The sequence below is a fragment of the Diceros bicornis genome, chromosome 28 (assembly GCF_020826845.1).
Source record: "Diceros bicornis minor isolate mBicDic1 chromosome 28, mDicBic1.mat.cur, whole genome shotgun sequence".
Classification (NCBI taxonomy): Eukaryota; Metazoa; Chordata; class Mammalia; order Perissodactyla; family Rhinocerotidae; genus Diceros; species Diceros bicornis.
The window spans coordinates 8,519,045-8,545,136 of NC_080767.1; the positions used below are offsets into that span (position 1 = coordinate 8,519,045).

Genomic DNA, 26,092 nt, shown 5'->3' on the forward strand with positions numbered 1-26,092 from the left:
AATTTTAGTCCTCATCTGCAGAAAATGAAAACATCTCCCTGCTCTATCCTTTCGCAGATCTGGGGCCAGTGACCACCATCTGTGGTCAATGGTCTACGACAGCCCCTAAAAACTACCAACTGCCGTCTGTGTGTTGAAAGGCAGGGTAGGGTAGGGGATGAGGGTAGTTAGTGGTGTTGCCACTAGCCTGCTAGGTAACCTTGGGTAAGTCATATAACCTCTCTGGGTTTCTGTTTCCTTGTCATTAAGGTAGGGTTAAGGATAGCACCTATTCCATAGTTACTGTGAGGATTCAGTGAGTTAACCCACAACGCTAGCTAGCATCACCATCACTCATATTACTCGTATTATCATTATTGCTCGTGACTATCATCACCAGAGGCTCTTCTGAGCCCAGGGACCCAGTGAACCAATGACAGCTCTTCCTCGTGTGGACATCCTGTCTGGATTTCCAAATCCTGGCTGCGGGTGGGGAATTCCCCTGGGATGGAGTGGCGGACAGGACTGCTCCATTACCAACTGTGCAGATAAATGGTGTCCAGATGTCACCTCCCCTCTGGAAACAGCCTGTCTGCCTGAGTGACCTCAGCCGAGTTTCTGTCCCCTTGGCCCACAGGCACAGCCAGCGTCGGGTTCCGTCCTGCCTCCTCCCAGGGTGTACGCTTAAGGCAGTGAGATGAAGGCTCGAAGCCCTAAATCTCTCTCCTAAATCCTTGCCGTCAGAACACTGCCTTCTCTGCCACCGCTCTGACCACATAACTTCTTACTGCGCTGAGTAAACCCTCTGTCTGTCTCCAGACAAGTGAGGCTGGGCATCTCATTAGCTAGAAGACCTCTTGTCCAAAGGATAAAAACTTCTGTCCACAATGCATAAAAGGACCATTTCCACTTTAGTTTAAGAATTCACATTAAATTCCTCAAAAAGATCTCCTTAATAATGCAGTGAGTAGAATTTGCTCAGTAGGATTTGCTGCACCATACGGAAAGCCCACTGCACAGCAGCTCCTGCTCAGCCCAGCTCCCTCAGACAAAGGCATGTGTGTTACTGTCCTAAGAGAAAGTCAACAAAACCACAACTTCCAAAGGGACGCAAACTGCCTGAATCCAGAGCACCCCAGGACAGTGTGAGCTAAGGGCAAGACTATTAAAGTATATATTTGACAGTACTTTTATGTAAGGTTCTTGACTTTAGCAACACTTATCACTTTGAAAATCATATGGTAACTAGAAGGAGCTATCGGAATGTTTACTCCCCAGCAGCACTCTTTTAGAGAACTTACTTTAAAGGGGATGAAAAACGCAGTGTAACTTCTGGACTGACGGATCCTATCAATGGGGCTTCTACAACGTGTAGGGAATACACTCTTTTAAACAGCCCAATGTTTACCCTTAACTCTGCATGTACTAGTCTACCTAGACAAATTCTTTCACCATTTTTTTTCCAGGAGGGAAGACCTTATATTTGGCTTTCTTCTTTTTTTGTGAGGAAGATCAGCCCTGTGCTAACATCCGCCAATCCTCCTCTTTTTTGCTGAGGAAGACTGCCCTCCACTTTATATGGGACGCCCCACAGCATGGCTTGCCAAGCGGTGCGTCGGTGCGCGCCCGGGATCCGAACTGGAGAACCCCGGGCCGCCACAGCGGAGCGCACACACTTAACCACTTGTGCCACCGGGCCGGCCCCATATTTGGCTTTCTTGACATAATGTATGTCTCAAATGAAAGGACACGGAAATAATGAGGCATCTCTGGCAGGGAATGCGGCCCATGTGGAGCTGGGATGATTTCCCGGGAGCTGCCCTGATTTCTTCTCTGGAAGTGCACCTCGGCGGTCGGGGAGACATGCTGTCCCGCCGTCCCGCTGTCCCTGTGTGTCTGGGAGCAGCGTCCTGCAGGCCTGCCTCCTGCCGGCGCCGGCACTTACCTCCATGCTGTACCTCTCCACCGTCCTTCTCAGGGGGTCCACGGCCTGCCAGCAAATCAGGATGCACAGGTCAATCAGCAGCATGCCCCCGACAATCACCAGCAGTTTCTGGTCCTTGATGATCTGCGGAGAGGGCAGGAGCAGAAGGGAGCGCAGGTGAGAGAGCTTCCCAGACAGCAGCTGAGGGGCCGGGTCAGGAGAGCAATGAATCGATGAATCGTGTCACTCCTAGTCTGAGAATCTCCTGAGACTCTCCATCACCCACGGGATAAACCCAGCCAAGCTCCATGGCTTGGCATTCTAGACCTTTCACGAGCTTTGCCCGACCACCCCCCAAACAGCAGCAAGCACTCACTAAGTCTGATGACTCCTAGTCTCTGCCCTGCGTGATTCTCACCCCCAACCTTTGTAGGTGCTGGGACTCTTGCCTGAAATACCCCATTCTTTCTGTCTGGCAAACTCCTACTAACCCGTAAAGACCCAGATCCATTGTCACCTCCTTCATGAAGTCCTCTCTAACTCCCACAGCAGAACTAACTACTCCCATGGCAGTGTGTTCACATAATTATCGGGAGTGGTAACAGTACTCCTGTAACAGAAACAGGAGAAGAATAGCTAACACTTAGTGCACACTTACTCTTGCCCATCTCTAGGTTGATTGTTTCACAAACATCATCTCACATAAAAGCAGATACTACTATTATTCCCACTTTCTGGATGAAGAAACTGAGGCTTGTGAGGGGCTAAGTAACTCGCTCAATGTAACACAGTTACTAAGAGAGGAAGCCCAGATTTGAATCAAGCTCCCCCTTTCTCCAGAGTCCACTTCCTCACACATTTATAGCACCAACCAGACACTATATTAAGTTTATGTACGTCTGGCTTCCTCAGTAAACTGGGGAGCCCCTGATAGAAGGGAGGCCTGTTTTATTTATTTGCATACCCTCAGTGCCTAGCAGGGTCTGGCATGCAGTAGGTGCTTAAAAATGTGGCGGATTGAGCTGAGATGAAGGAACATAAAAAGAAGAGATACGACTCCCATGCCTCTTTGCAGCCCGAGGTGTCTTTACTACTCTGTGGAGTCCCCACCCCACTTTATGTCCATTTCCTGGGGACTGGGCTGGGACAAACGCTGTCAGTGCCATAGCCTGTCTTTCTCTCATTGCACGTGTGCGTGCCCCCACCCCACACACACGCCGGATAAAAGCTGATGGTGATGAAGTAGTTCTGGAAAAGACAATAGAAAAATAAACAAAACTGAGGCAGAAGCTTAAGTAGAAATTTCACCAGGTCTGGCTTTTAACGATAAAGCCATTTTTAAAGGAGAAATAGAAACTCAAGAGGCCTCTCTGTGGCCAAATTGTGAAAAGAACAAGAAGGTGTTTCTGAGTTACCGCCAAAGAGATCAAATCCATCAAGACTGCTTTACCTGGGGTGGGGCACTGGCAGAGCCCCACCTTTGAGATTTTCCAGAAGCATCCAGTGAATCACTGATGCTTTGCAGACACCTGATTTAACCCTCGCTTTCTGGAGAACCAGGCAACCCCCCAGTAGCCTCGAGAATTTGGGGCAAAAGGAAGAAATGCCGGAGGAGCTTAGGACTCAGAGAAGAGGCTGGAAGGGCCTCTGCTGGCTGCTCGCCCAGGGCTGTCTCAGCCCCAGGCATTTGCCCATGCTGTGCCGGATCCCTGGAAGGTCTTCCCCCGACTTCTGCTGGCCCCCTCCCACCCTGACTTCAAGACTGAGCCCCAGCAACATCTCCTCTGAATCCAGGCGTGCCCTGCACGGGGCGCACGCTGCAGCTGGAGGCGGGGACGGCCAGTCTCCCCTGGGTGCGGGCGCCTCGTGCAGGGCGGCTCTCAGACCTCCTGAGGGGATGAGAGGAGAACGAAGGAATAAGCTCTCAGGAGGGGTCGGGAGGAAGTGGCGCTGTCGGGCGAGTTCAAGGTCTCACCTGCCCAGGGCTCAGGTTCCACTTCCCCTGGGGCACCCCCCCACCCCCCGCAGGTTCCCAGCCCTCTCCACCTGACAGCTCCCGAACACTTCGGAGCACACACCTTCTCCCTGTCCCTGCTACGAGGCCGGAGGACATTTCACTGGACTTTATGGCCACGTCCATCTCCTTTGCAGCCCTAGGACAGTTGCAACTTTTCATTTGTATGTGTGATAATTTGATTCGTCTGTCATCCCTACTGGATGGTGGGCTCCGTGTGGCTTGGGTTTTGCTCATCACTGCATTCTGAGCGCCCGTCTGAGGCCTGGCATAGAGAAAGTGCTCGGTACGCGCTGGTTCACGGATGGCGACCTAAGAAAACATGCCCTGAGCCCTTACTCTGTGCCAGGTCCTGAGCTGGGCACTGGAGACGCGGAGATGGACAGGCCCCGGCACTGCCCTCCAGGGGCCCCCGAGGGTCGGGGAGGAGAGACAGACTTGTTATGGATGTTACAACAGGGCACGGAGAGGAAAGGAAGCAGCTTCACAGAGGAGGTGCTGGAGGCCACGGGGGCTGGGAGGAAGCAACGTCGGGCAGGGAAGCAGCACTGCAGCATTACTTCTGGAAGAGCTGAGGGCTGGGTCAGGGGAGTTACTGCATCACGTCACCCCTAGCTCAGCCGTCTCCTGTGACTCCCCATCACTCATGGGATAAATCCTGCCAAGCTCCTTTGCTTGGCATTCAAGGCCTTTCCCGAGCTTGGCTGGACCACACCTCAAACACACACATGCTTTTTGTTGATGCTTAACCACCTCCTGGTCTCTGGCCAAGGTGTGATTTTCACCCTCTAGGCCTCTCTGGGTTCTGGTTCTTTGGTCTGAAACTCCCTCATTCTTTCTGTGAGAAGCTTCAGGCAGCTGGGTGGGGTGGGGGGCGGGTGGGGGTGGCTGGTGATGGCCAGCTGAAGGGGGAGAGCCTGTGTGACATGTCATGGGGCCCCACGTGGGGCCAGTGGAGGCTCAGCATTTTTAAGCATTGGTGTGACAGGGAGTGATCTGCAGCACTGAGGGGTGGGCTCGAGGCAGGAGCCTGCAGCTGGAGGCCAGTTAGGAGCCGGGGCAGCCGTCCTGGTGAGCAGGGAGGAGGCCGGATCCCGAGTAGTGATTACCGGGATGGACGTGAGGATGCCGATGCCACGAACACCGGGCAGACAGGGTTGCCGGCCTCAGCCTCAGTCTTCTCCCCCTCCACAAACTGCCCCCACCACTAAGCCAGCACCTCCAGATCCCGTCTTCTCTGCCACGGCCTTCCCGTGAGACAAAGGCCTGCTACTCCTCCCATAGTCTTACCTTCAGAAGGCAGGGACCTTGAACTTGCCAACAGTGCCCCTTTCGCCTGGCCTCCTCCTGAGAGCTCAGGAGGTCCAGGAGGATGGACACCTTATGCTCTAGCGCACACAACCTTGGGTCTGTTGGGACTGCACAGGCTACACTGCACGAGAAGTGGCACACTGAAGGGCAAGAGCTGAGAAGCACAGGGTGGGCCACACTCAGCGAGTCACCTGCGAGGGGAGGAGACCTCCCTTCCGAGGGGAGGCAGCTCCTCTCCACTGCTGCCTGGATGGGGACGGCACCCGTGTGGCACAGCTGGCCTTCAAAGACGAGCACCAGAATGTCCCTCTGGTAAATGTGATAAAGAAAAGTTCGTCCAATTTTAAGGCTCAAGTACGAAGTTTGAGGCAGCACGGGGCAGTGGGCAGACAGGATCTGGGATTATGTGGGCCTGGACTGGAGTCCTGCTCCATCTCTCGCTACCTGTGTGACCGTGGGAGATCACTTTCTCCCTCGTTCTGCATTTCTCATTTATAAAATGGCAAGGGGAGGGAAGGCAGGGGGCAGGGAGGCCCATGTATTGTCTCTAAGTATAGAGCAAGCGAAAGAACTTTTTTTTTTTTTTGACTTAGAAGAACTCATTCTAATCCCAGCTCTTGTCAAATGTGATCTTGGGCAAGCTGTATAACATCGCTAGGCTCATCTCCTCCTCTAAAACTGGGACCACTGAGCCCTAAGCTGCAGAGCTGGAGTGAGAACAAAAGCACCAAGTATGGTGTCCGGCACAGAGAACAAATGGTAGCTGTTTGGCTACCATTACTTGGGTTTTGACAATTAGTGAGTCTGTGTGGATGAGCCCGACAGCGATATCTAGGGGCAAAGTGTGGTACTGCACTCAGCTCTACCAGACACAAGACTAACCATCACACAAACCGATCCCGGTGGCGGAGGAAGACCCTAAGAAGAGGAGGAGGGGACGTGTCTAATTTCCTTTTTCCATTTCCAAAGCCATTTGGCACCTGACTAGTGTTTGTGACTAAACAGATTTAGGCTAAGTAGTTAGGAATTACATTTCATTTATTAATTGCTGAGACATTTATTGAGTGCCCACTCCGAGTCAGGTTCCGCTCTAGGCACTGGGGATGCAGCAGTGGACAGAACACAAATCTCCTGCCCTCATGGAGCATGCACGATAGCGGGAGGACTGAGTGAAGAGTTCAATAAACACCTCACGCACATACACAATACAAGGTCAAGGAGAGGGGATTTAAAATAATCTTTCAAGAAAGATGTAAAAATTTAAATTTAAAAAACAGCATTCACCTGATCATACAGTCTGAGCACAAGAGCATCCTCACATTAGGCAAGGCCATCTCTAGTCTCACCTCAGCTTCTCCGACTTTCTTCCTTATTTTCCAGCTTTCCCTTCAAAAGCTGCACGAACTTCTCTCTGTGACCTCAGCGCACATTGATGCCATCACACCAGTGCTCTCTCTCAGGCTAGGAGGCTACTAGTGCTCCATTCTCACTGAGCGAGAGATGGGAGCAAAGGCACCCAGGAATGATTAAACATCAGGTTCCAGAATCAGATGTGAGTCTGAATCTTACCACTAGCTGTGTGACCTTGGGTAAGTTTCCTAATCTCTCTGAGCCAGTTTCCCAATCTGCAAAATGGGGACTACAACCACACAAACCACATCAGGTTACCAGAGACTGGCTTATAATTACTATTCAACCGATGGTAACCATTATTATTAAATGTCACTTCTGATTGTTGTTTAGAGCAGGGATCAGCAAACTATGAATCTGGCCCACTGCTTGTTTTTATAAATAAAGTTTTATTGGAACGCAGCCATACCCATTCATTTTTGTATATGACTGCTTTTCGTCCCAAAACAGCAGAGTTGAGTGGATGTGACAGAGACTGTATGGCCTGCAAAGTCTAACATATCACTATCTGACTCTTTATAGAAAAAGTTGGCTGACTTCTGGTTTATAGAAAAGGGCATTTATTTCTTCAAACAACTTCAGATATTTTGACTGACTCACTGGCCTTCTACTAGGACCAACCCATTGCCTAGTTCCAAGGAACACCATTCTAGGGAGAAGGCAGAGTGAATGGCGCCCCCTGGAGTTGTGCAACACAGTGGCCCTGCCTTCCTGCCATCAGTCAGATGACTGATGTGTTGATGAAGCTGCTAAAAGCCCTCTCCTGGCATTTTCCTGAAGCTGAGCCTGGAAGGTCTAAGGGGATGTCTCCATGTTATTGTCTCAACAGTACCAAGTCATATTCGTAGTGAACTTCCCTCGTGCTCAAAAAACCATCTGCCCCCAGAACAGAAGGCCTCATCCCTGAGTTATTGCTCTCTTCTCCACGTTTCAATCTGGTGCTAATAATAGCCAGAATAAAGTCTCTAATAAGACTTCTCAATTCAAGATTTTATGATTGGTCTTTAGAAAAAACAGCAACATGCTATAAAAATCCTGAATTTGAGAGCATTAAGTCACCGCGTGTCATTATGTCCTTTAATAGGCTTCTTTTCCTTTTATGTCTTTAAAAATGTGGCCATCTGGGGTGAAGTTTGTGTATGTGTGTTTGGGGAAGGCACACCATCGTGGGTAGAGGGAGGAGCAGGTGGCAACCAGAGAAAGAAGACAAGGATCAAAAGACTATGAGAAATGGTGTATGATTGCATTTACAAATTTATGTAAATCTGGTATACGTGTCAGTAAAAAAAAATGAAGGGACCCACTTAAAAAAAGTCTAAACAAACAAACAAAAAAACCCAATAAAAGAAAACAATAAAAACCAGCCTTGGCTATATAGACATATATGAGGCTGGAGTCGTGGAGAATTCAGCCCCCGTTTTGACCTGCGACTGCCACAACCCTTGCAAAACAATCTGGTTTCTGGACTTCAGCTTTTGATGCGTGTGAGGTATAAATCTCTCTTCCCCACCTTTCACCTCCTCGAATGTGGCTGCCAACAATGCTCAGCTGCAGCACCGCAAACCTGTTCCCGGAACAACTAGAAAGCCCAGAGCAGACAGTTTCTCACCTCAGAATGGTGTGTTCACCTGGCCTCACCATCACAACGGACGAAACTGGCGACCAAGTCTTGTACTCAAAGCCTTGGGCAGTTTCTCAGAGAAGCCCCTTCCCTGGACGCCAGGATCCCCACCAGCCTGAGCTCTCAGTTTGCCCGGACCCCCAGAGGTGGAGCGAGTCCCCTCGGTTCTCCTGTGCAGCAGGATGTGGCTGCATCACAGCACCCCCTCCCGTGGAGCCAGCAGACACCTGAACTCCGGAAGTCTTCCCTGACACATCTCGTTAATTGTTGCCAGACAGTTGGAGCGTTCTTGCTCGGCGACCACATGAGTAATGGAACATAAAGGCCGGTTCTTTACTACAGACAACAATATGGATGAATCACATCTCGACGCAAAGAAATCAACACTGTGTTCTTCAAAGCCAGGATGGAATTGTCATAAATGGCAGAGCGTCTCTTTAACCAGAGCCACAGAGCAGGAGGGGCCCCGGGAGTCACTTGGTGCCTCTCAAGCTTTGCCAGGCTCAAGCATTGCCGGGAGGGCTGATGAAAACACACACTCCTGGGCTCCACCCCAGGGACGGTGCTGCAGGTCCCGCCGGCTCTCCGAGTGGCCCTAATCTACAGCAGGGGTCTTCCAGGCTGGCTGTGTGTTATCACAGTATCACCCAGGAAAGTCTACAACTCCTGATGCTTAGCTCCAGCCCCGGGGATGTGGTTTCAGCTGGCCTGGGCTGCATTACTTCTTGTAGTTTTCAGAAGCTCCCATTTGATTGTAATGTCCAGCCAGGGCTGAGAAAGACCCGGTGGCCAGGCTTCTCATCTTACAGATAGAAAGCAGCTGCCACAAACACTGCTGAGGCCCAGCCAGGGGAGCGGCCCTCCAGGTGACCACAGGCAGTGGGTGGCAGAGCCGGGCTCTTTCCTCTCTCTAAATGCAGCCCGCGGTTTTCCTAAGGTGGTCTGGGTGTGGGGCGGGGGGCAGAGAAGGGAGGATACCCCGCTTCTGGAGAGCAGCTCCTTAGGCAGCCCCGGCAGTGAAGAGGCAGGTGGTGATGCTGACAAGTGAGAGGCGCCACTGGGCACCAGGCAGGCAGGAGACCACAGAATCACAGCTCAGAGACAATACCATTCCATATGTCCCCATTTTACAGATAAGGAAACAGAGGCCCTGAAAGATGAACAGATTTGCCAGAAGTCCCAGGGCAGGTCAGTGGTGAAGCAGGGAGTACTCGCTCTCCTGCTTAGCCTCCTGGGCCCACTGCCTCGGGCACGCCTGCTGTCCCTCAGGTGCCGGGCCTCACCCAGCTAACTGGATGGCAAATGCAATTTTGGGGTGAAGAATCGGAACATTCCAAAGTGGGGTGAGACCACAATGCAGGATCTGCAGAGATGTCTGTAGATAGATTATACCTACATCAGGCGTTTAAAAAGTGTGTGGACGGGCGTGGGGTTGAATCAAGAAGAGGATTTTTGGAAAGAGGTGTCCTGATGCTATGAGACCTCTCTCCCCATTCATGCTTCCTCCTTGACCTCAAGGAGTCAAGAGAGAGGTCAAGAGAGAGGCTTTACGGAGACCACTCAGATGGCTTGACCGATAGGGGTCCCTGCAGCCTGGGGGACCCAGTGAACTGACACCTGACTTCTGCTGAGAAACCGAAAGTGGGTGACGGGCTGGCCAGCCGCTCCAGGGGTGGAACAAAAGGGCTGCTACAGTGGGATCAACCCACAGTCCTCGAGTTTGTAGAAGCAAAGGATGCATGAGTGCTTCCTGGGCACTAGATGTGGACCAGGGCCAGGGAGAGCTGTGTGGCCCCGTCCAAGGGGAGCTAGAGGGGTGAGGTGAGCCCAGGAGTCGGGGACTGCCATGCCTGGGGGAGAAATCACAAATGGCCAACCGGGGGAGTATTTCCCATGTCAAGGAGAGAAAGTCCCAGTAATGGGGAACTTTGAAAAACCCGCAAAAGCACCTCATGAGAGTCTAAAGGGCCTGTTTACCCCCTGCCAGGCCCAGCAAGCCCAATGCCAGCTCCTGGCAAGTAAGGTCTTTCCTGCCCCTTCCACCACTCCAAGCTCCAACTCCGGAGGGTGTGGAGACCTGGGCAATGGGATGACGGGAAAAAAGGCTGGCCAAAGAGAGAAGCAGTCCCTGGCACCCCCTCTCCCAGGGCTGGGGGCTGGCCGGCTGCAGGCCTGAGCTGATGGGGTGGGGAGAAGCTGTGCCTTTGTACGCAGCTGGAAGTTTTGAATATTATGACGGACTCCACATATTAGTTGCTGACCAGAGGACCTTCCAAGTCATGAGACTTGCCTGAGTTTTTATCCAGGAGCGAGGGAGAGATCAGGTCACAGGAAGAATTAACAAGAACAGTGGTGGAGAAAGTTTCTCTATGACCGCATCCTAAAAGTCAAGCTTAGTCAACATGATGGTGACACAACCACATGGGTGGCAAATGCTTTCCACCCACATGAAGGCAGGGGTCCTGTCCTCTGAGGGCCTCTGTGAAACTGGAAGCATTGAATCAGGTCCCTGCTCTGTGTCACTCCCCTCTTTCAAGGGCTCCCCATTGCCCATAAGTTAAAGCTCAGATTCCTCACCGTGGCTCCCGCCTTCCCCTGAAGCCTCCTATTGCACCCTGTCCCCCCAAACCCCACGCCGGGTCATACTGAGCCTCTCTCAGCTCCATGAATACACTGCTCCCCTCCTCAGGCCTCTGTGCACACAGTTCCCTCTACAGGGCTCACAAACTCCCTAGTCTCTGCCAGGCTAATCCGCTCTCACCCTCCAGGTCTCAGCATAGGTGACCCTTCCTACACGAAGGCTTCCCTGAATGCCTCGTACAGTATCCTCCATATGTCCCCAACCAGCCCTTATTACTGTGTGTTGTAACCTCTTTGTTAGCTGTCTGATTTCCCCAGGAGGCTGAAAGTATTGAGGGGTGGGGATTATGTTTATCTTGAATCCCCAGCATATAGCCCAGTACCTTATACGTAGTAGGTGCCTAAGAAATATTTGCTAAATAAATGCCAAGAAACATTGCAAACACCCTGAAAGAGGAGTGATTACCTTCTTCTTCATTTTCACATTTTTGAAGATGGCGTGGACCCTCCATGTCTTTGCAAACATGGCCCCAAAGGCGGTGGTGTAGCCCACGGTGAGAATCCAGGTCCTGACCTAGAGGCCACGAGAAAACAGAGGCATTAACATCTCCTAGGAGGACCGATCCTGTCATTTATGAGAGCTCCCAATGGGGGACTCTAGATGATGGGGACAGATGTTCACTTTACATATTGTAGAATTTTACTAGCATCATTGGTCCTTCAATCACATTTCAATTTGATAGACATTTAGTTCTAGCAGCCATTTGTCAGACCCAGGGCCCTGGGCACAGAGGCGTGTGAGATGCAAATCCTGTCTTTGGTGGCCCATCGCCCAGAGGGAGCCAGGCACATAGGGCCCCAGGACCACCGAGGGATTACTAAGGGGTGACAGAACAGACCTCTGGTCTTCCCTCCTTCCCTTCCTTCTTTGAGCGCCTTCTGCACGGGGAGACAGACCTGCAGAGGTGAACATAATCTCTGACTTCTCTATGTCCTCACCTGAGTCTGTAGGAGACCAGGTGGCCCCAGGAAGCTCTTCTACGGGACTCCCAGCTCCTGAGTTGTGGGAAGGGGCTAGGGAAGGGCACTGAGCCACAGGTGCTGAGACTGGGCAGGAGAAGGAGCCTGTCGTGGCCCCTCTCCAGTGCTTGGCAAACCTGCCCCTCTGGTAGAGCAGGGCAGGACTCAGCCAGAGCTTGTCCTGGGGGCACCCGACTGGCAGCTGCACCCAGGCCAGCTCCAGGCCATCATGAGGGGCTGCTCAGTTAGGGAGGAAGGCCCGGGGAGAAGGGCTCTGACCTTCCACTGCCACCAGGGGCCTTTGGAGAAGGAGAGGAGCGGAGGCTGCCTGGTCCTGCCACCCAGCCCCCTCCCGCCACGGTCAGGCCTGGCTCCTCTGCTTGTGTGACCTCAGGAGTCCAGTCACTCAGCACTAGGCGAGCCTGGTGGTTCAGCCCACACTTGGACCTTGGGTGCCTGCTCAGGATGAAGGCCCTATCTGGCTCTCACCTGTTCCTCAGGACTAGGATGTACCCTGATCCCCGCCCTGGGCTGGTGGCTGACGGAAACTGCCAGCCCTGATAGGAGCCAACAGTCTGGATCCCTACAGGCTGGGATGGGCTGGCCACCACCTGTCAGGTCTTGGGGGCCTCCCAGATGCCCACTCCCTGCCTGCAATGCCATCATGGCCGACCCCAGCCTCTCCAGCTTTCTCCCTTACCAGCTGGACGAGACACTCTCCAACACCCAGGAGACTCGCCCAGCTCCCACTGGTCCCACATCCTGGCCCAGCCCTGGGCTATGTGTCACTGGGTTCTGGGGCCTCCCACTCATGGGGACAAAACAGTCCTGTGCTCTGGTCTCTCTTCTGCTCTCCATCAGCTCGACTGGGCTAAGTTCCCTTGGAAAAGTCCCCACCTGCCTCACTGAACACAGCAGGAAGGCGGGCGTGGTAGGAGACGGAGAGAGACAGTAGGGCTGGAGCAGGCAGGGCAGGCCCTCCGTGTCCCGGGAATCGGCAGGCCCAATTCCAGCCCAGGGCTGCTGTCAGCACGGGGAGGAAGCTCCCAGAAATGCTCCAGTCGAGTCCCTCACTCCGCCTTTCTAACAGCTTGGCCCTCCAGCTCTTCAGAGACAGAACATTCCCCCTTCCACTTCATTTGTAAAAATAGGAAATGGCTGGGTAGACTGCAAGGCCGACCCCCTAAGTCAAGGAGGGACGACAGCGTGACAGCGTGGCTCAGAAACCCGGGCGTGTGAGGCGTGAATGCTGACAGGGGCACAGCTGGGCACTCATCCTTCTATTTTGTTTTTTCTAAATTTCAAAAACCAGGAGAAATCAGATAGGCAAGAGTGAATCACAGTACTTTAGAGAAGGTGTAGAATGGCCACATCATTACCCATGTGATAATACAAAGACGCACGAAAAGTAAACAGAGCAGAGAGGGGGAAGGAGCCCATTACTGCGAATGTCGACCTGAGCTTATTCAAGGACCAGAGCACACACTCCTAGTCCCTCAGAGATGCACGGGACCTTACCATCATCTCCTTCATTCATGGCTCATTCGTTCACTCAGTTCATTCAGTAAGCATGATTAGCCTAGAAGCTAAATATATAATGACAAAAACAAACAAATACACAAACAACAACAAAAACCAGGATGAGTTTTCGGAGCCATCAGTTGAGTGAGAAGACCACTCCGCAGGTGAGGAGACTGAGACTCAGAGTGTTGAGGATATTTCTCTCAAGCCCGCCACACAGCTCCAGAGGCGAGCCTGGAACTCAGCGCCCTGTCCCAGCCCAGCCCTCGGGCTGCACAGCCGCCTCCTCCTCACACAGAGTCCCCTCAGCCCAAATCAGGGGCAGCCGTGCCCCGGAGTCGGCTGTCAGGGACAGGACACCGGGGGAGTAGCTGACCAGCCTGAGAACATTCTCCCGGTGACCTCAACACACGTTGAAAGCTAACGGGTTGACACGACTGTTATGACCGACGGCCTCCAAGCATTTTTGACCCCGTCCTCCTACCAGAAAAACAATTGTAGACATGGAACGTGGAAATTTGTAAAAGGATGTTCAGAGATGAAATAATATTTTTGCCTCATCACGTGGCTGACAAAGACATCCCAAGATGTCTTTGGGAACGTCACTCCAGTGTGCTGAGCATTATCAGAACATTTGCTTTACCTTACGTTTCCTCTGATCCTTTTCAGGCAGCTTGCCCATTTTGCAGGGCTAAAGTCACAAAGATGCAATAACGTAAATTAGTTAGCTCGATCATGTAAGTTTAACGTGGCATCTGGAAACGGCAACGTGTTGCCATCAACTGACAGCAGAGGACGGCTGAGGACACCTGGGCAGAAGAGGGTGATAGAGCAGGCCTGGGACGGTTCCCCAGACGGCTGAGGACACCTGGGCAGAAGAGGGTGACACACCAGGCCTGGGACGGTTCCTCAGACGGCTGAGGACGCCTGGGCAGAAGAGGGTGACACACCAGGCCTGGGACGGTTCCTCGGACGGCTGAGGACGCCTGGGCAGAAGAGGGTGACACACAGGCCTGGGACGGTTCCTCAGACGGCTGAGGACGCCTGGGCAGAAGAGGGTGACAGAGCAGGCCTGAGACGGTTCCTCAGACGGCTGAGGATGCCTGGGCAGAAGAGGGTGACACACCAGGCCTGGGACGGTTCCTCAGACGGCTGAGGTCGCCTGGGCAGAAGAGGGTGACACACCAGGCCTGGGACGGTTCCTCAGACGGCTGAGGACGCCTGGGCAGAAGAGGGTGACACACCAGGCCTCGGACGGTTCCTCAGACGGCTGAGGACGCCTGGGCAGAAGAGGGTGACACACCAGGCCTGGGACGGTTCCTCAGACGGCTGAGGTCGCCTGGGCAGAAGAGGGTGACACACCAGGCCTGGGACGGTTCCTCAGACGGCTGAGGACGCCTGGGCAGAAGAGGGTGACACACCAGGCCTCGGACGGTTCCTCAGACGGCTGAGGACGCCTGGGCAGAAGAGGGTGACACACCAGGCCTGGGACGGTTCCTCAGATGGCTGAGGTCGCCTGGGCAGAAGAGGGTGACAGAGCAGGCCTGAGACAGTTCCTCAGACGGCTGAGGTCGCCTGGGCAGAAGAGGGTGACAGAGCATGCCTGAGACGGTTCCTCAGACAGCAGAGGACACCTGGGCAGAAGAGGGTGACAGAGCAGGCCTGAGACGGTTCCTCAGACGGCTGAGGACACCTGGGCAGAAGAGGGTGACATACCAGGCCTGGGATGGTTCCTCAGACAGCAGAGGACGCCCGGGCAGAAAAGGGTGACAGAGGAGGCCTGGGACGGTTCCTCAGAAAGGCCCGGGCAAGGTTGGCCCATAAGCCGGCGTCTGTCTCGGAACTTGGATTTGGGGAGGGGTCCCGCCGTTCCCTCGGCGACAAGAGAGACTCTGTGTCTGAACTGTCTGTGCAAACAACGCAGTTTACGCTGCACACCTGCCTTCCTTCTGAGAGCCTGGGGTTCTAGTTCATGGTAGGCAGAGGGTGCCCAGGTGACCGGCCCCCAGTAAACACCTCAGGCATGAGTCTCCAGAGAGCTCCCCTGGCAGATGACATTTTGCAAGTGTTGTCACAATTCAATGCTGGGGAATTAAGCAGGTCCTGTGTGACCTCCCCTGGAGAGGCTCTTGGAGGCTGCACCTGGTGTCCCCGGCCTTCGCCCCATGAGCCTTTTCCCTCTGCTGGTTTGCTTTATATTCTTTCTCCGTAATAAATCATTGCTGTGAGTAAGACCACAGGCGGAGTCCTCCTAGTGAATCACTGAACTGGGGGTTGTCTTGGGGACCCTCAACAGGACAACGCCCCATAACTGTCTGGTGTAACGGATCCACCAACCACTCTGCTCTCAGGAGAGTTCCTGCATAAGACCACCAGACACACCCACCAAGCCAGGGCCCCAGGGGCAGTCCAAGTACTAAATCTTAGTAAAGCTTAATTTCTTTCATTTTTTATACTAAAAAGACCCCAAAAATAAATAAAAGTTGTAATATAGTCTTCCCACAGACGATCCCAGTGGGTCACCTTGCACATGGTGGTGTTCACATCCCGTTTGGAGACAGCTCTTCAGACAATGATGAAACAACACTGGAGGAGAGACTCTGAAAGCAAGACAGTGGGACCCCCACCAGCAGAGCCACCCACCCCGGGCTGGCTCTGCTCAGGGGCAGCACTGGGCGAGGCCTCTGCAAAAGGGCTGTATTATTTCTCTCTCCACCCCTTCACCATCTCTTTAAGATGGAAAGTGACCCTGGGGTTCAGTCTTAGACTCTCTCTCACCATTCGAGGGCTCTCCCTGGGTTATCACCCCCACTTTCAGGCTTCAATCACTTTCCTTGTGCTGACAATACCCTTAGCGCTTTCCCATCTCTTTTCTGAGCTCCAGACCTGCATATGCCACCGTCACTGGAGATCTAGATGACACTTAGGTGTCCCATAAAACCTTCACACTCCACAGCCATAGCTGAGCCCATCAGCTCTTCCCGTGGACAGCTCCATTTCCTCCCAACTCAGGGAGCACTGCCACTATCCACTTGTCACCCAAGTTAGGGACCTGGAAATCCCCTGGGAACCCTCCTCCACCCACATTCTCCTATTCAATCCCCAAGCCCATCTCCTCCTGCCTCACCACCCCCGATTCTTCTCTGCCTTTCCCGCGCTGAGAGGTGGGCTGTGCCTCTTGGGCTCCCTTGCCCTCGGCTTCTGGCTGGAGGGAAGCCACCATCCGGAGACTGCAGGGTGCCGGGAGAGAGAGGACGGGTATGTGCCCCTGCGGCCACCGCTGCTGTGCGTGTCTCCGGCAGCAGCTGGGCTCCCCACACAGCTCCGGCCCTCTCTGGGTCAGGGAGACACTGCTCTCTACGCTTTCAGGCCGAGGAGTGGGAGGGCCTCGTGCGGTTGCTGGTCTCCAGGTGCCTCCACACCCTGTTTGCTTCCTTAACCCGCCTACAACTCTGTAGGTGGTCCCCTCACTAGAGTCTCTTCATGGGAACCCCTGGGGGCTCTGCTTTCTGCCAGGGCTGTGCCTGATGACCATCTTACTCCCACGTCTCTTGTTAGTCCACCCTCCTCTGTTCCCACGGTGCCTTCTGGACTAGTCCTTACGAGCAGGGGCTCTGGAGGCAGACTGACATGGGTCAAGTCCTGGCTTTGTCACTTACTGTCTCTGTGAATTTGGGCAGGTCAAGTGACCCCTTTGAGCCTCGATTTCCTCATCTGTGAAATGGGGGTAACTGTAACGCCTCTGACGTCACAGAGTGGTTGCGAGGATTAAATGGAAGAAGGTGTGTAAAGTGTTGAGGTTCTTAATCAACACCCAATTTTTGTTCGTGCGTTCCTTATCACTCACTGGACCATGGCAGGAGCCTCCAGCTGGCCTCCCTGCCTCCACCCTCACCTCCTGCTCATCCATCCTACAGACCCCCCCGAGAGAGACTGTTCTCCAACGCAAATCTAGGGAAGTTTCTCTGGGTTTCAACCCTTCACTGCCCCACCGAGCCCTCAGGTTAAACCCCCAACACTCACACCTCTCCTGCCACTCCCCACGTGGCACTTCACACTCAAGCAATTCCATGCTGCTTAAATGTCGCCCACACACCACACTGCCTCATGCTGCGGCCCGGCACTAGCTACTTCCTCTACCTGGAATGCCACTCCTCGCTCTGTCTCCTTCACAAATTCTCATTTTTCCTCTGAAATTCACATTCACGGGCGGCCTCCTCTGAGAAGCCCTTCCAGATTTGCAGGGAGGTCATGGCTGCCTCCTCCTTGTGACTTCTGCCCTCAGGCAAGCTTCTGTTGTGCTGGTCACGCCAAGATGATGTCTACCTGGCTACCTGTCTGCCTCTCCCATGAGATGCTGCTACTGGGAGGCAGGGCCTGCTTTGTCCACCTTTAAATCTCTGGAGCCAGCACTGACGGGGTGATTGGGCTCGGTGGGCCAGCGTAGGAGGTACTCACTTTTTTATGATCAAAAATGTGCAAGTCGAGCCTGAGCAAGCACAGGAAAGGAAAACCACAGAGGGAACTGGTGCATTCGACGGCATAAGAGGCTAAGTTCATGGCCTCAGTGGTCTCTTCCACCCAAACGAAATATGCTGCCTGAGAGGTAGTCAGCTCCCCGTCGCTCCACATATTTAAGCAGAGCTTGAAGGACCCCCTATCAGGGTGCTATAGGGGCACTTCCTGCCCTGAGGGAGGTTTTATTTGATGATGTCCCAGGTATCTCCCTTCTCTGTGGCTCTGTGATGCCAAATAAACCAGAAGGTTCTCAGGGGCTCTAATGATTCTGCTTTCAATACATCACCTCTAATACAAACCTCTACTGGTTCATCAACACAAGACAAACAGCTAACTTCACTTTCTCTCCCAAAGTCTTAAACATATTTGCTCTTCTGATGTTAAGGTCTTTTCTTTTCTCTCCATAGCCATAAAGCACTCAGACCCCTCTGCACACTGCTTTGAACACATACATCCATCGGGGGAGGGGAACTGTTGGCAGGCAATGCCCATCTCAGTGTCTACTGGAAAAAAAATATTAGAGCACGTCTCCAAATGGAAAGAAAAATCTATGCCCAGGACGATTCTGCTCAGCGGCTCGTTCCATCGGTTTGGGAAGGCGTGCCTGGCAGAGGGAAGGGCTTTCATTTCTCTTTGGGGGACCAGCATGAACAGGACACACAGCCTCTCTTGCAGGTCTGTCTGACCGATGGCCGGGGCTGCCGGGTTCTGGGCCTCCTGGCACACAAAGGCATGTGGCCCCGGGCTGCGGAGTCAGACGGTGGAGGAGGCCCTGGTGGCTGGCTGGACGCTGGTGGGGCGAGACGCTTTCCCACTGTCCAAAAAGGTTCTAAAAAGGGCCTTTTGTTTCATTCTGACCGCCCACCCCAGGCAATCGATAGTGAGAAGGCAGACAAGGAAGACCCAGAGCATCCATAAGCAATCCCCAGACCTCCGTTATGTAAGAGACGCGGGGAGAGGCGTTGTAATCTGAAGCTGAAAGGCCAGACTTCAGTCCGGGGTCTCCGGGGCCTGCCTTGTCTTCCTGGGGCGAGGGGTGGTAGAGAGATTTGGTGTGTCCCAAGGGAATAAGCCCCTGATGAGCTCACCCCATAAACAGCTCTGAAGACTCCATCTCTCCCAGGGTCCTTCAAGTAAGATCTGCAAGGAAAATCCCTCTAGGGCTTAGCGTATAGCAAAGCCTTCTTGGGCGAACAGTTCAAGAGGCCACAGGAGGTTCTGGGCACAAGCAGGGGTACTCTGGGACCCAAGTCAGGGCCAATGGGGCATCTTAGGAGCCTAGGGGCAAATCAGAGAAAGGTGCCTCTTCTGGGAGGAGGCGTTTCCGAAATGGACCCCTCCCTCCTTAAGGCCCTCCCAGCTGAAGAACTTCACAGGCTAAGTTTAGCATCCACCCACTCCTGATACCCATGCCCTGTGCAGTGCACGAAATGCACAACTGTACTTGGTGGCCTTGGCTCAGGCAGCAGAACAGAGAAGAGGCCCTTCTTCCCCTTCCCTTCGTGACCCTAGCAGGTGCCTCGGCCACTGGAGGCTGGGGAGCTTTCTGGAAGTGCAGCATGCTGGAGACGGGTGGTGGTAGCAGGGGGTGTGGATGTGTGTTGGGGAGGGGCTGATGTGTGCCTCCACGCAGCTCTGTGGACTGAAGATGTGAACACGTGGTTGCTGGGGCAAGAGGGGAAGGAGAGGTGGCTGCGCCACGGTGACCGCAGCTGCTATCAACTTGTGGACAAGTAAGAGGTATCTTTTGGGACTTTTAGAAACAGCAGCTCATTCTGGGGGGCATCCTATCTTAAGCCTTCCTGATTGGTCCATCCTCCTCCCCCTAGGTCTGTCTCCATCAGGTCATACAACATACTGAACGGGAGTTATTTGTTTACCTACATCTTCCGTCTTTACTGCCAACACCCCGGGGCAGCGATCTGTGTGGTCCAGCTCTGTGCCTGCAGGCCCTGGCACACAGTAGGCACCTGGGAAATGTTATCACATGAATGAACGAATCATGAGACAAGGGCCAGGGCTTGCAGTGGCCCACAGGAGGGGTGAGGGGTGGGAGGACACCCCCTGCCCACCATGTGCTGGAGAATCGGGGGGCCCTGGTGCCCGCCTCAGCCCCCTCCTCTGGAAGTCAGAGGGTCTAGGAGAGCCCCCCACATACGAAGGCCCTGGATGGCTGAGGCCAGAGGAGATGGGGGTAGGAAGGCCACTGCTGTCAAGAGGGGAGCAGCAGCCTGTCCAGGACTCCAGTGGGCCCAAACAGGCCTTGTCGGAGCCAGTCCCCATGGCCGCCTCCCTCAGCTGGTCTGAACCTGCCAGGCAAGGCCACCATCAAACACTGTGGGCGTCTTCTTCTGAAATCACAAAGCACTTTACATGGCCAGCCACAAAAGCACGGATGACACGCTGAAACAGTCCCCAAACCACATTATTACATCAGGTTCTCTCTCCACAGCCTCAAAGAGAAATTCCCAAGCAAAAAACTATCAGAGACATTTACAGCCTTTTAACTGAGAACACCACTAATTCCTACCAGACTTGAATTGACTGGGGGGCCAGATGGGTGGTCCTAGGTAGCCTCTGCCTTTTGAGTTAGAGTTAGAAAATCCTAGCACGTCCGGGAGGGCAGGAAGAGGGTGTCATGCTCCCCAGTCCAGTGCCTGGGCCCCCACGACCCCTTCCCTTCCCAGTGGCTGCCCATCCCCAACTGATTCACGCACCTCCTGTGAGCAGGGTGGACGGCTGCAAGCATGCACCAGGACCCGGAATCCAGCCCCGTGTCCCGTGACGGGACAGCCCTGCTTCCCGAGATGCCAGGGTGGAGGCCCAGGAGGCCCTTTCCTCCCCGAGCTGAGCCTCACCGGACAAGGTTTCTGGTGCTTCCATTTCTCCTTCATGGCCAGTCTCCAAGAGACAAACCCCAAAATAAAGCATGGGTTCTACTCTGACCTTGCTACTCAGTGTGGTCTCTGGATGCAGCATCAGCACCCCTGGGAGCTTGTTAGAAATGCGGCATCTCAGGCCCCCCCAGAACTGCTGAGCCAGAGTCAGCATTCACCCAGATCCCCGGGGATCCATGTGCACACTGAGCAGCACTGCTGGTGCAGGTACAAGTCAGGATGGCGCTTACCCTCGAGGTGGTGTGGATAGTACCCGGAAGTGGGTGGCAAGGACATCTGGGATGCTGTTAACGGTCTGTTTCTTGATCCGGATGCTGGAATCACAGCTGAGTTCAGTTTGTGAAAATTCATTGAGCTATACACTTATGATATGTGTATATATATATATACTTACTTTAACACAAAGTAAAAAAATAAATAAAGGAGGCAGGATCGTCAGCAAATGGAGGCAGCTGGGAGATCCAGAGGTGAGCCACACTCCCCTGAGCTGCCATCAGAGCTGAACTAGCTTCTCCTAGGTCTTACGTCAGACCCCAGTGACTGGGGACTCACGTCCAAGCGCCCTCAGAGGCCCCACCAGCGTCATTCTCACCTCCTTCGCAGCCCGCCCCAAGGCCCCTTCCGGCACTCGAGGCGGCGGAGGTTCAGGAGCTCGGCTTTGACTCAGGCAGCCCCGAGTCTGTCCCCGACCTAGTTCTAGCAGAAGCGGCCACGGATACACCTACACCCAATCGACCAGCACCAACGCCAGTGTTCGGGCCTCTTCTTCATCCCAAGCATACGATGCTTTATCAGTGACTCTCCTGGCGGTGTCCAAGGGTGAGCACAATTATCCAGACATAGACCCATCATTCACTCATCCATAACGATAAAGGCTAACATTTATTGAATCTTATTATGTGGCAGACACTGAGTGCTTTACATGCACTGTCTCATTTAATCCTCACAACCCTATTACTATCCCCATTTTAGAGAGAAGTAAACTAAGCTTCAGAGATGGTAAGTTACTTAACTAAAGTCACACAGCTGGGAAGCAGCGCAGTGGAGATTTGAACACAAGTGATCCTGCTGCAACTCTCTTATGTGCTAGGCACTTTCGTATACTTTGGGGATGCACCAAATATTAATGAATACATATACTAAAACTCCTGAATTGTACACCTTAAAAGGGTGAATTTTATGGTATAGGAATTGTATCTCAATTTTTAAAAATCTGAATGGACAAAAATTTTGGTTGGGACAAATGTTGGATCACATTCCTAAGAATTTAGTTGATCTGTTTCTCCCGCTCTAAACCAGATAACAAAAAACAGAAATATTTATTTAAAAAAAGATGCATGAAACATTTCAGACATCTTTGTGGTCCAACAGGGCTAGTTCCAGACTTCTCTCCTGCCACCCAGCCCCGTGTGACAGTTTCGGTTTCCCCTCTCGTCAAGTGGGGACAGTGAACTTCGCCTTGTCAGGAGGTTGTGGGATCGGAAGGAAAAGCTGCACTTTGCAGAAAGCTGGCCCTTAGTCAATCACAGCGACAGTACTGCATTTCACGAGGGCACAGGCTCGGGGAGTTAACACAACATTGCGGACGACCCCCAACCCAGGATGCTCCTGAGAGCCCCGAGGCGGAGACCCGCGCTGGGGTCCGAGGCCCACCTGGGTCTTCTCATCCTCACGGTGGAGTCCCTTCTTACCCCTCCAGGCTCGTGCCGGGGCTCCTGCCTAGGACTCCACGAGGAAGACAGCGCCTTTTCTCTTCCTCTACCTGCTTGCTCCCTCTCTGAGCTGCCGGGGGCTGGGATTCCTGAGCTGGTCAGCACGTAAGCTGCGAGTTCTGGCCCACGGCCAGCACTGTCCTCACTGGCAGCTCCGTGCCCAGAGGGGCCACGTTGCTATGGTGATTCCACTACCCACACAGTGTCCAGGGAGACAGCGCGGTGTAGCTGGAGCTGTTTGCAAGATTTGCTGAAACCAGGCGGGGAAGATTCTGGAAAGGGTCAGAGGGAGTGGGGGATGGGAACTAAGGGTAACTGCTTCCCCAGCAGGAGCTGTGTGTGTGTGTGCGCGCGCTCACACATGCACCCACCCCCCTGTCCAAGTTATAATGGCCCTTCCGAGCAGAGGCACAGCCCCTGGAAGGGAATAATCTTGTGACTGTCATAGTTCCTTCTTGAGGTGGTGTTCATGGTTTATCACTGTGTTTAGCTTCCATACTGAAAAATAATGGAAAAAAAATAGTGGCATTCACATGGCAAGAGAACAGACTCAGCTATGACTTATATTGCTCCAGAGCTGAAGCTGGCTTCATGTTCTACCTTGTGCCTTGTCCTATAAGATTTCCTACAGAACACAGCGCGGGACACCAGGAAACTATACTATGAGGGGGAAGGAAGATGCCTACCCCACCCCCACCACTCGCCCTATGCTCCTTGTTTAGCCCACACCACGATCGTGCATTGGGATTTGTTACGCTCATTTTACAGATGACAAAACTGAGGTTCAGAGAGGGTAAGTCACTTGCCACAGTCAGGAGCTAGGAAGTGTAGGAGATGGGAGTTGAGCCCAGGCTGTGGTTTAAGATCTGTGCTCGCTGCACCAGATGGCCCTGCTTCTACCTCCTTCTTCCCACTCAGTGGGAGTTCATTGGGGGCACCTTCTAGGCCCAGAGAGAACAGAGGCCCCAGGTGAAATAAAGGAGCTAACCCCCTGGAATAGCAGGTGGAGCACAATCAAAGTGCACCCATTGGGGACTGGTATTTAGGCTCTCAATTCAAGAGCTTCCAGTTCGCCTTCCTGAGCACTACTGGGAATTATTAAAGAAACGACCCCAGCCCTAACCCACGCGCACGTTTGTGCTGACCCAATTCAGTCCAGAGTGGTTAATTCATGCCTTCTCCCCCACAGTCATGGACGTGGGCTCCCCTTTGCAGAGCCTCTCAAACAGCCCTGACTGCAAATAAACGAATCCTTAGGGGTGGCGAGAGCCGGGCCCTCACGTCTTCGGAGCCCGCGTGTGCAGAGCTAATGCTGATTTGGAAAGAGCCTTATGATTTATTCATGCCGCCTTGCCAGGCTTCCCAGGACAGCCTTCCCCCTACAAATGAGCATGACTCCCAGGGCAGAAGGTCAGGCTTCATTAAAAGAAGAAAGCCCAGGTGTGGGGGATGTCCTTTTCTGCTCCCCAGCCTGCGTCACCAGCGTCTGTAGGATTCAGGTCAACTCGAGACAGCGCCCAGGCTTCAACAGTCTTTGGCTCGTGAGCAGGGTGAGATGCCAGGAGCTTCTTTCTGGGAGGGAGATACTCGCCGAGGGCTGGGTGAAGACTCAAACTCAGGCCGTGGGTGTGTTCCCGAGTGCAGGCAGCCAGTGACGAGGAGCCGCGCAGAGGCCCCAGGATGGACCAAGGTAGAGCTCTGCTCCCCTGATTCTCAGCTGGGAGACCAAGGTGGGCCCCTCAGCTCTCAGGGATGCCACTGAGGGGTCAGAGCACTGTGTAAAGTAGAAGTCGCCAAACCAGCCCCCAGCACCATTTTCATTAATGTCGTCATCATGGTCTCCTCAAACCTGGGGCGGGCAGCCCCAAGCACAGAGGGAAGAAGGAAACCTCCCCTGCTCCTCACTTAGCTTCTTCAGGTGCCTCAGGAGCGGCCCCTGCTCAGGCCTCACCAGTGCCCAGGAGGCCTAACCACAGACACACACGGTGCTCGTGAAATTGCAAGGGCACAAAAGTCACGCTGATGCAGAAATGTAGGGGACTCCACGGGCTTCACACCGTCCCCAAAATGAGCAAGACTTCCACAGGCTGCGTCATCATCCTCGTGCCAGAGGTTCACAATCTTGAGGGAACAAACCACTAAACCACACCCACAGGGACTTTGAGCAGCTCAGCCTCTTCAGAAGCTGACTCCTAATGGCACATGGGGGACTTGTGACTCTTGAATTCACCTCCTGAACCCCCAGAATAAAGCAGGGGGGCAGCACTGGGCTTGGAATAAAAGACTCTGAGTAGGAAGCTTGAACTGAGTGAGCCCTGGAGCAGCTGGGGTTTGCCGGCTTTCCAGGTCCACCCTAGAGAGGAGGGACGCCTGAGTTCCCCAGTGACCTCACTACCCCCTGGGCTATCGGGGACTTGACCATGCACTTCTTAAATGGACGTTTCTGGACAAAGTAAGCATTCTGTGGACATCTCACTTGCTAGACAATTCACACTGAAATTACTGGTAACATTAACTGTACGGGTCAGTCCAGTCTAACCACCTGCAGGAATCAGGGGAGCACTATCATGTGCGACAAAAGATCTGGAGGCCTCCCTCCTTTCCACGTGCTTTCCCCAGCATAGGGACCCAACGCCAGCCTGGAAGTCCAAGGCATGGGTGGTCACCTGCGGCACGTTTAAGGGGCCCTCCACTTGTTTATTCCTCACTGCCAACTTTCAATCCATGATTGTCCAGTCGTGGGCAACACTGAGGCTTTAGAGCCCCAAATATAATCTAAGAGACTGCTTTGCAAAAAAGGGCCTACGTTGCTCTTAACACCTTAAAAGAAAATAGCAACGATAAAAGAGTTGCTTTTGGATTCATCTGGTCAACACCAATCCTCTGACCTTCCCTTTAGCTCGGGTCCTCCAGGCAGAGAATTGTATAAATTATTGCATTTGAGACAACAGAGAGACCCAAATGGCTAATCCAGTTTTGAGAAGTCACAGTAGTCCAAGTCCAGAAATAAATACCAACTGGTCATTCTCATTCTAAAAAGTAAGCCGACGATACTTTCAACTGAGAGTTAGTTCTACACAATTGCTAGTGTATAAACTCTTCTAAAAAAGCTGACAATAATAATAACAAAACAACAACAACTAGGCATCAAAAATTCAAAACGTGCTAATTAATTTTCAGGATAATGTTTCTAAAATATAGTAAATAAACTACACTGTCTTGGGCTTCCTTAAATACATGCATTCTCAGTGCGGTGGTACAGTTCCCAGAGGACAAACACTGGTTCTTGAACGTGAAAAAATACTACTCTTGGGGCCAGCCCGGTGGCGCAAGTGGTTAAGCGTGCGCGTTCCGCTGTGGCGGCCGGGGGTTCGCCGGTTCGGATCCCGGGCGTGCACCGACGCACCGCTTGGCTAAGCCATGCTGTGGCGGTGTCCCATATAAAGTGCAGAGAGATGGGTTTGGATGTTAGCCCACGGCCAGTCTTCCTCAGCAAAAAGAGGAGGATTGGCAGATGTTAGCTCAGAGCCGATCTTCCTCACACACACACAAAAAATACTACTCTTTTATGTATAAACTATAGAT

General features: G+C 53.1%; 1 protein-coding gene across 1 annotated transcript in view; it reads right to left on the bottom strand.

Moving 5' to 3' along the window:
• The window catches only part of GABBR2 (gamma-aminobutyric acid type B receptor subunit 2), a 352,821-nt gene that overhangs the window by 56,317 nt on the left and 270,412 nt on the right, over window positions 1-26,092 (bottom strand). Inside the window, exons 12-13 of the mRNA XM_058523624.1 lie at window positions 11,306-11,413; window positions 1,925-2,047 (exon numbers count right to left, since the gene is read on the bottom strand). Coding sequence (XP_058379607.1) covers window positions 1,925-2,047; window positions 11,306-11,413 — 231 coding nt within the window. The remainder of the gene's footprint in view (window positions 1-1,924; window positions 2,048-11,305; window positions 11,414-26,092) is intronic.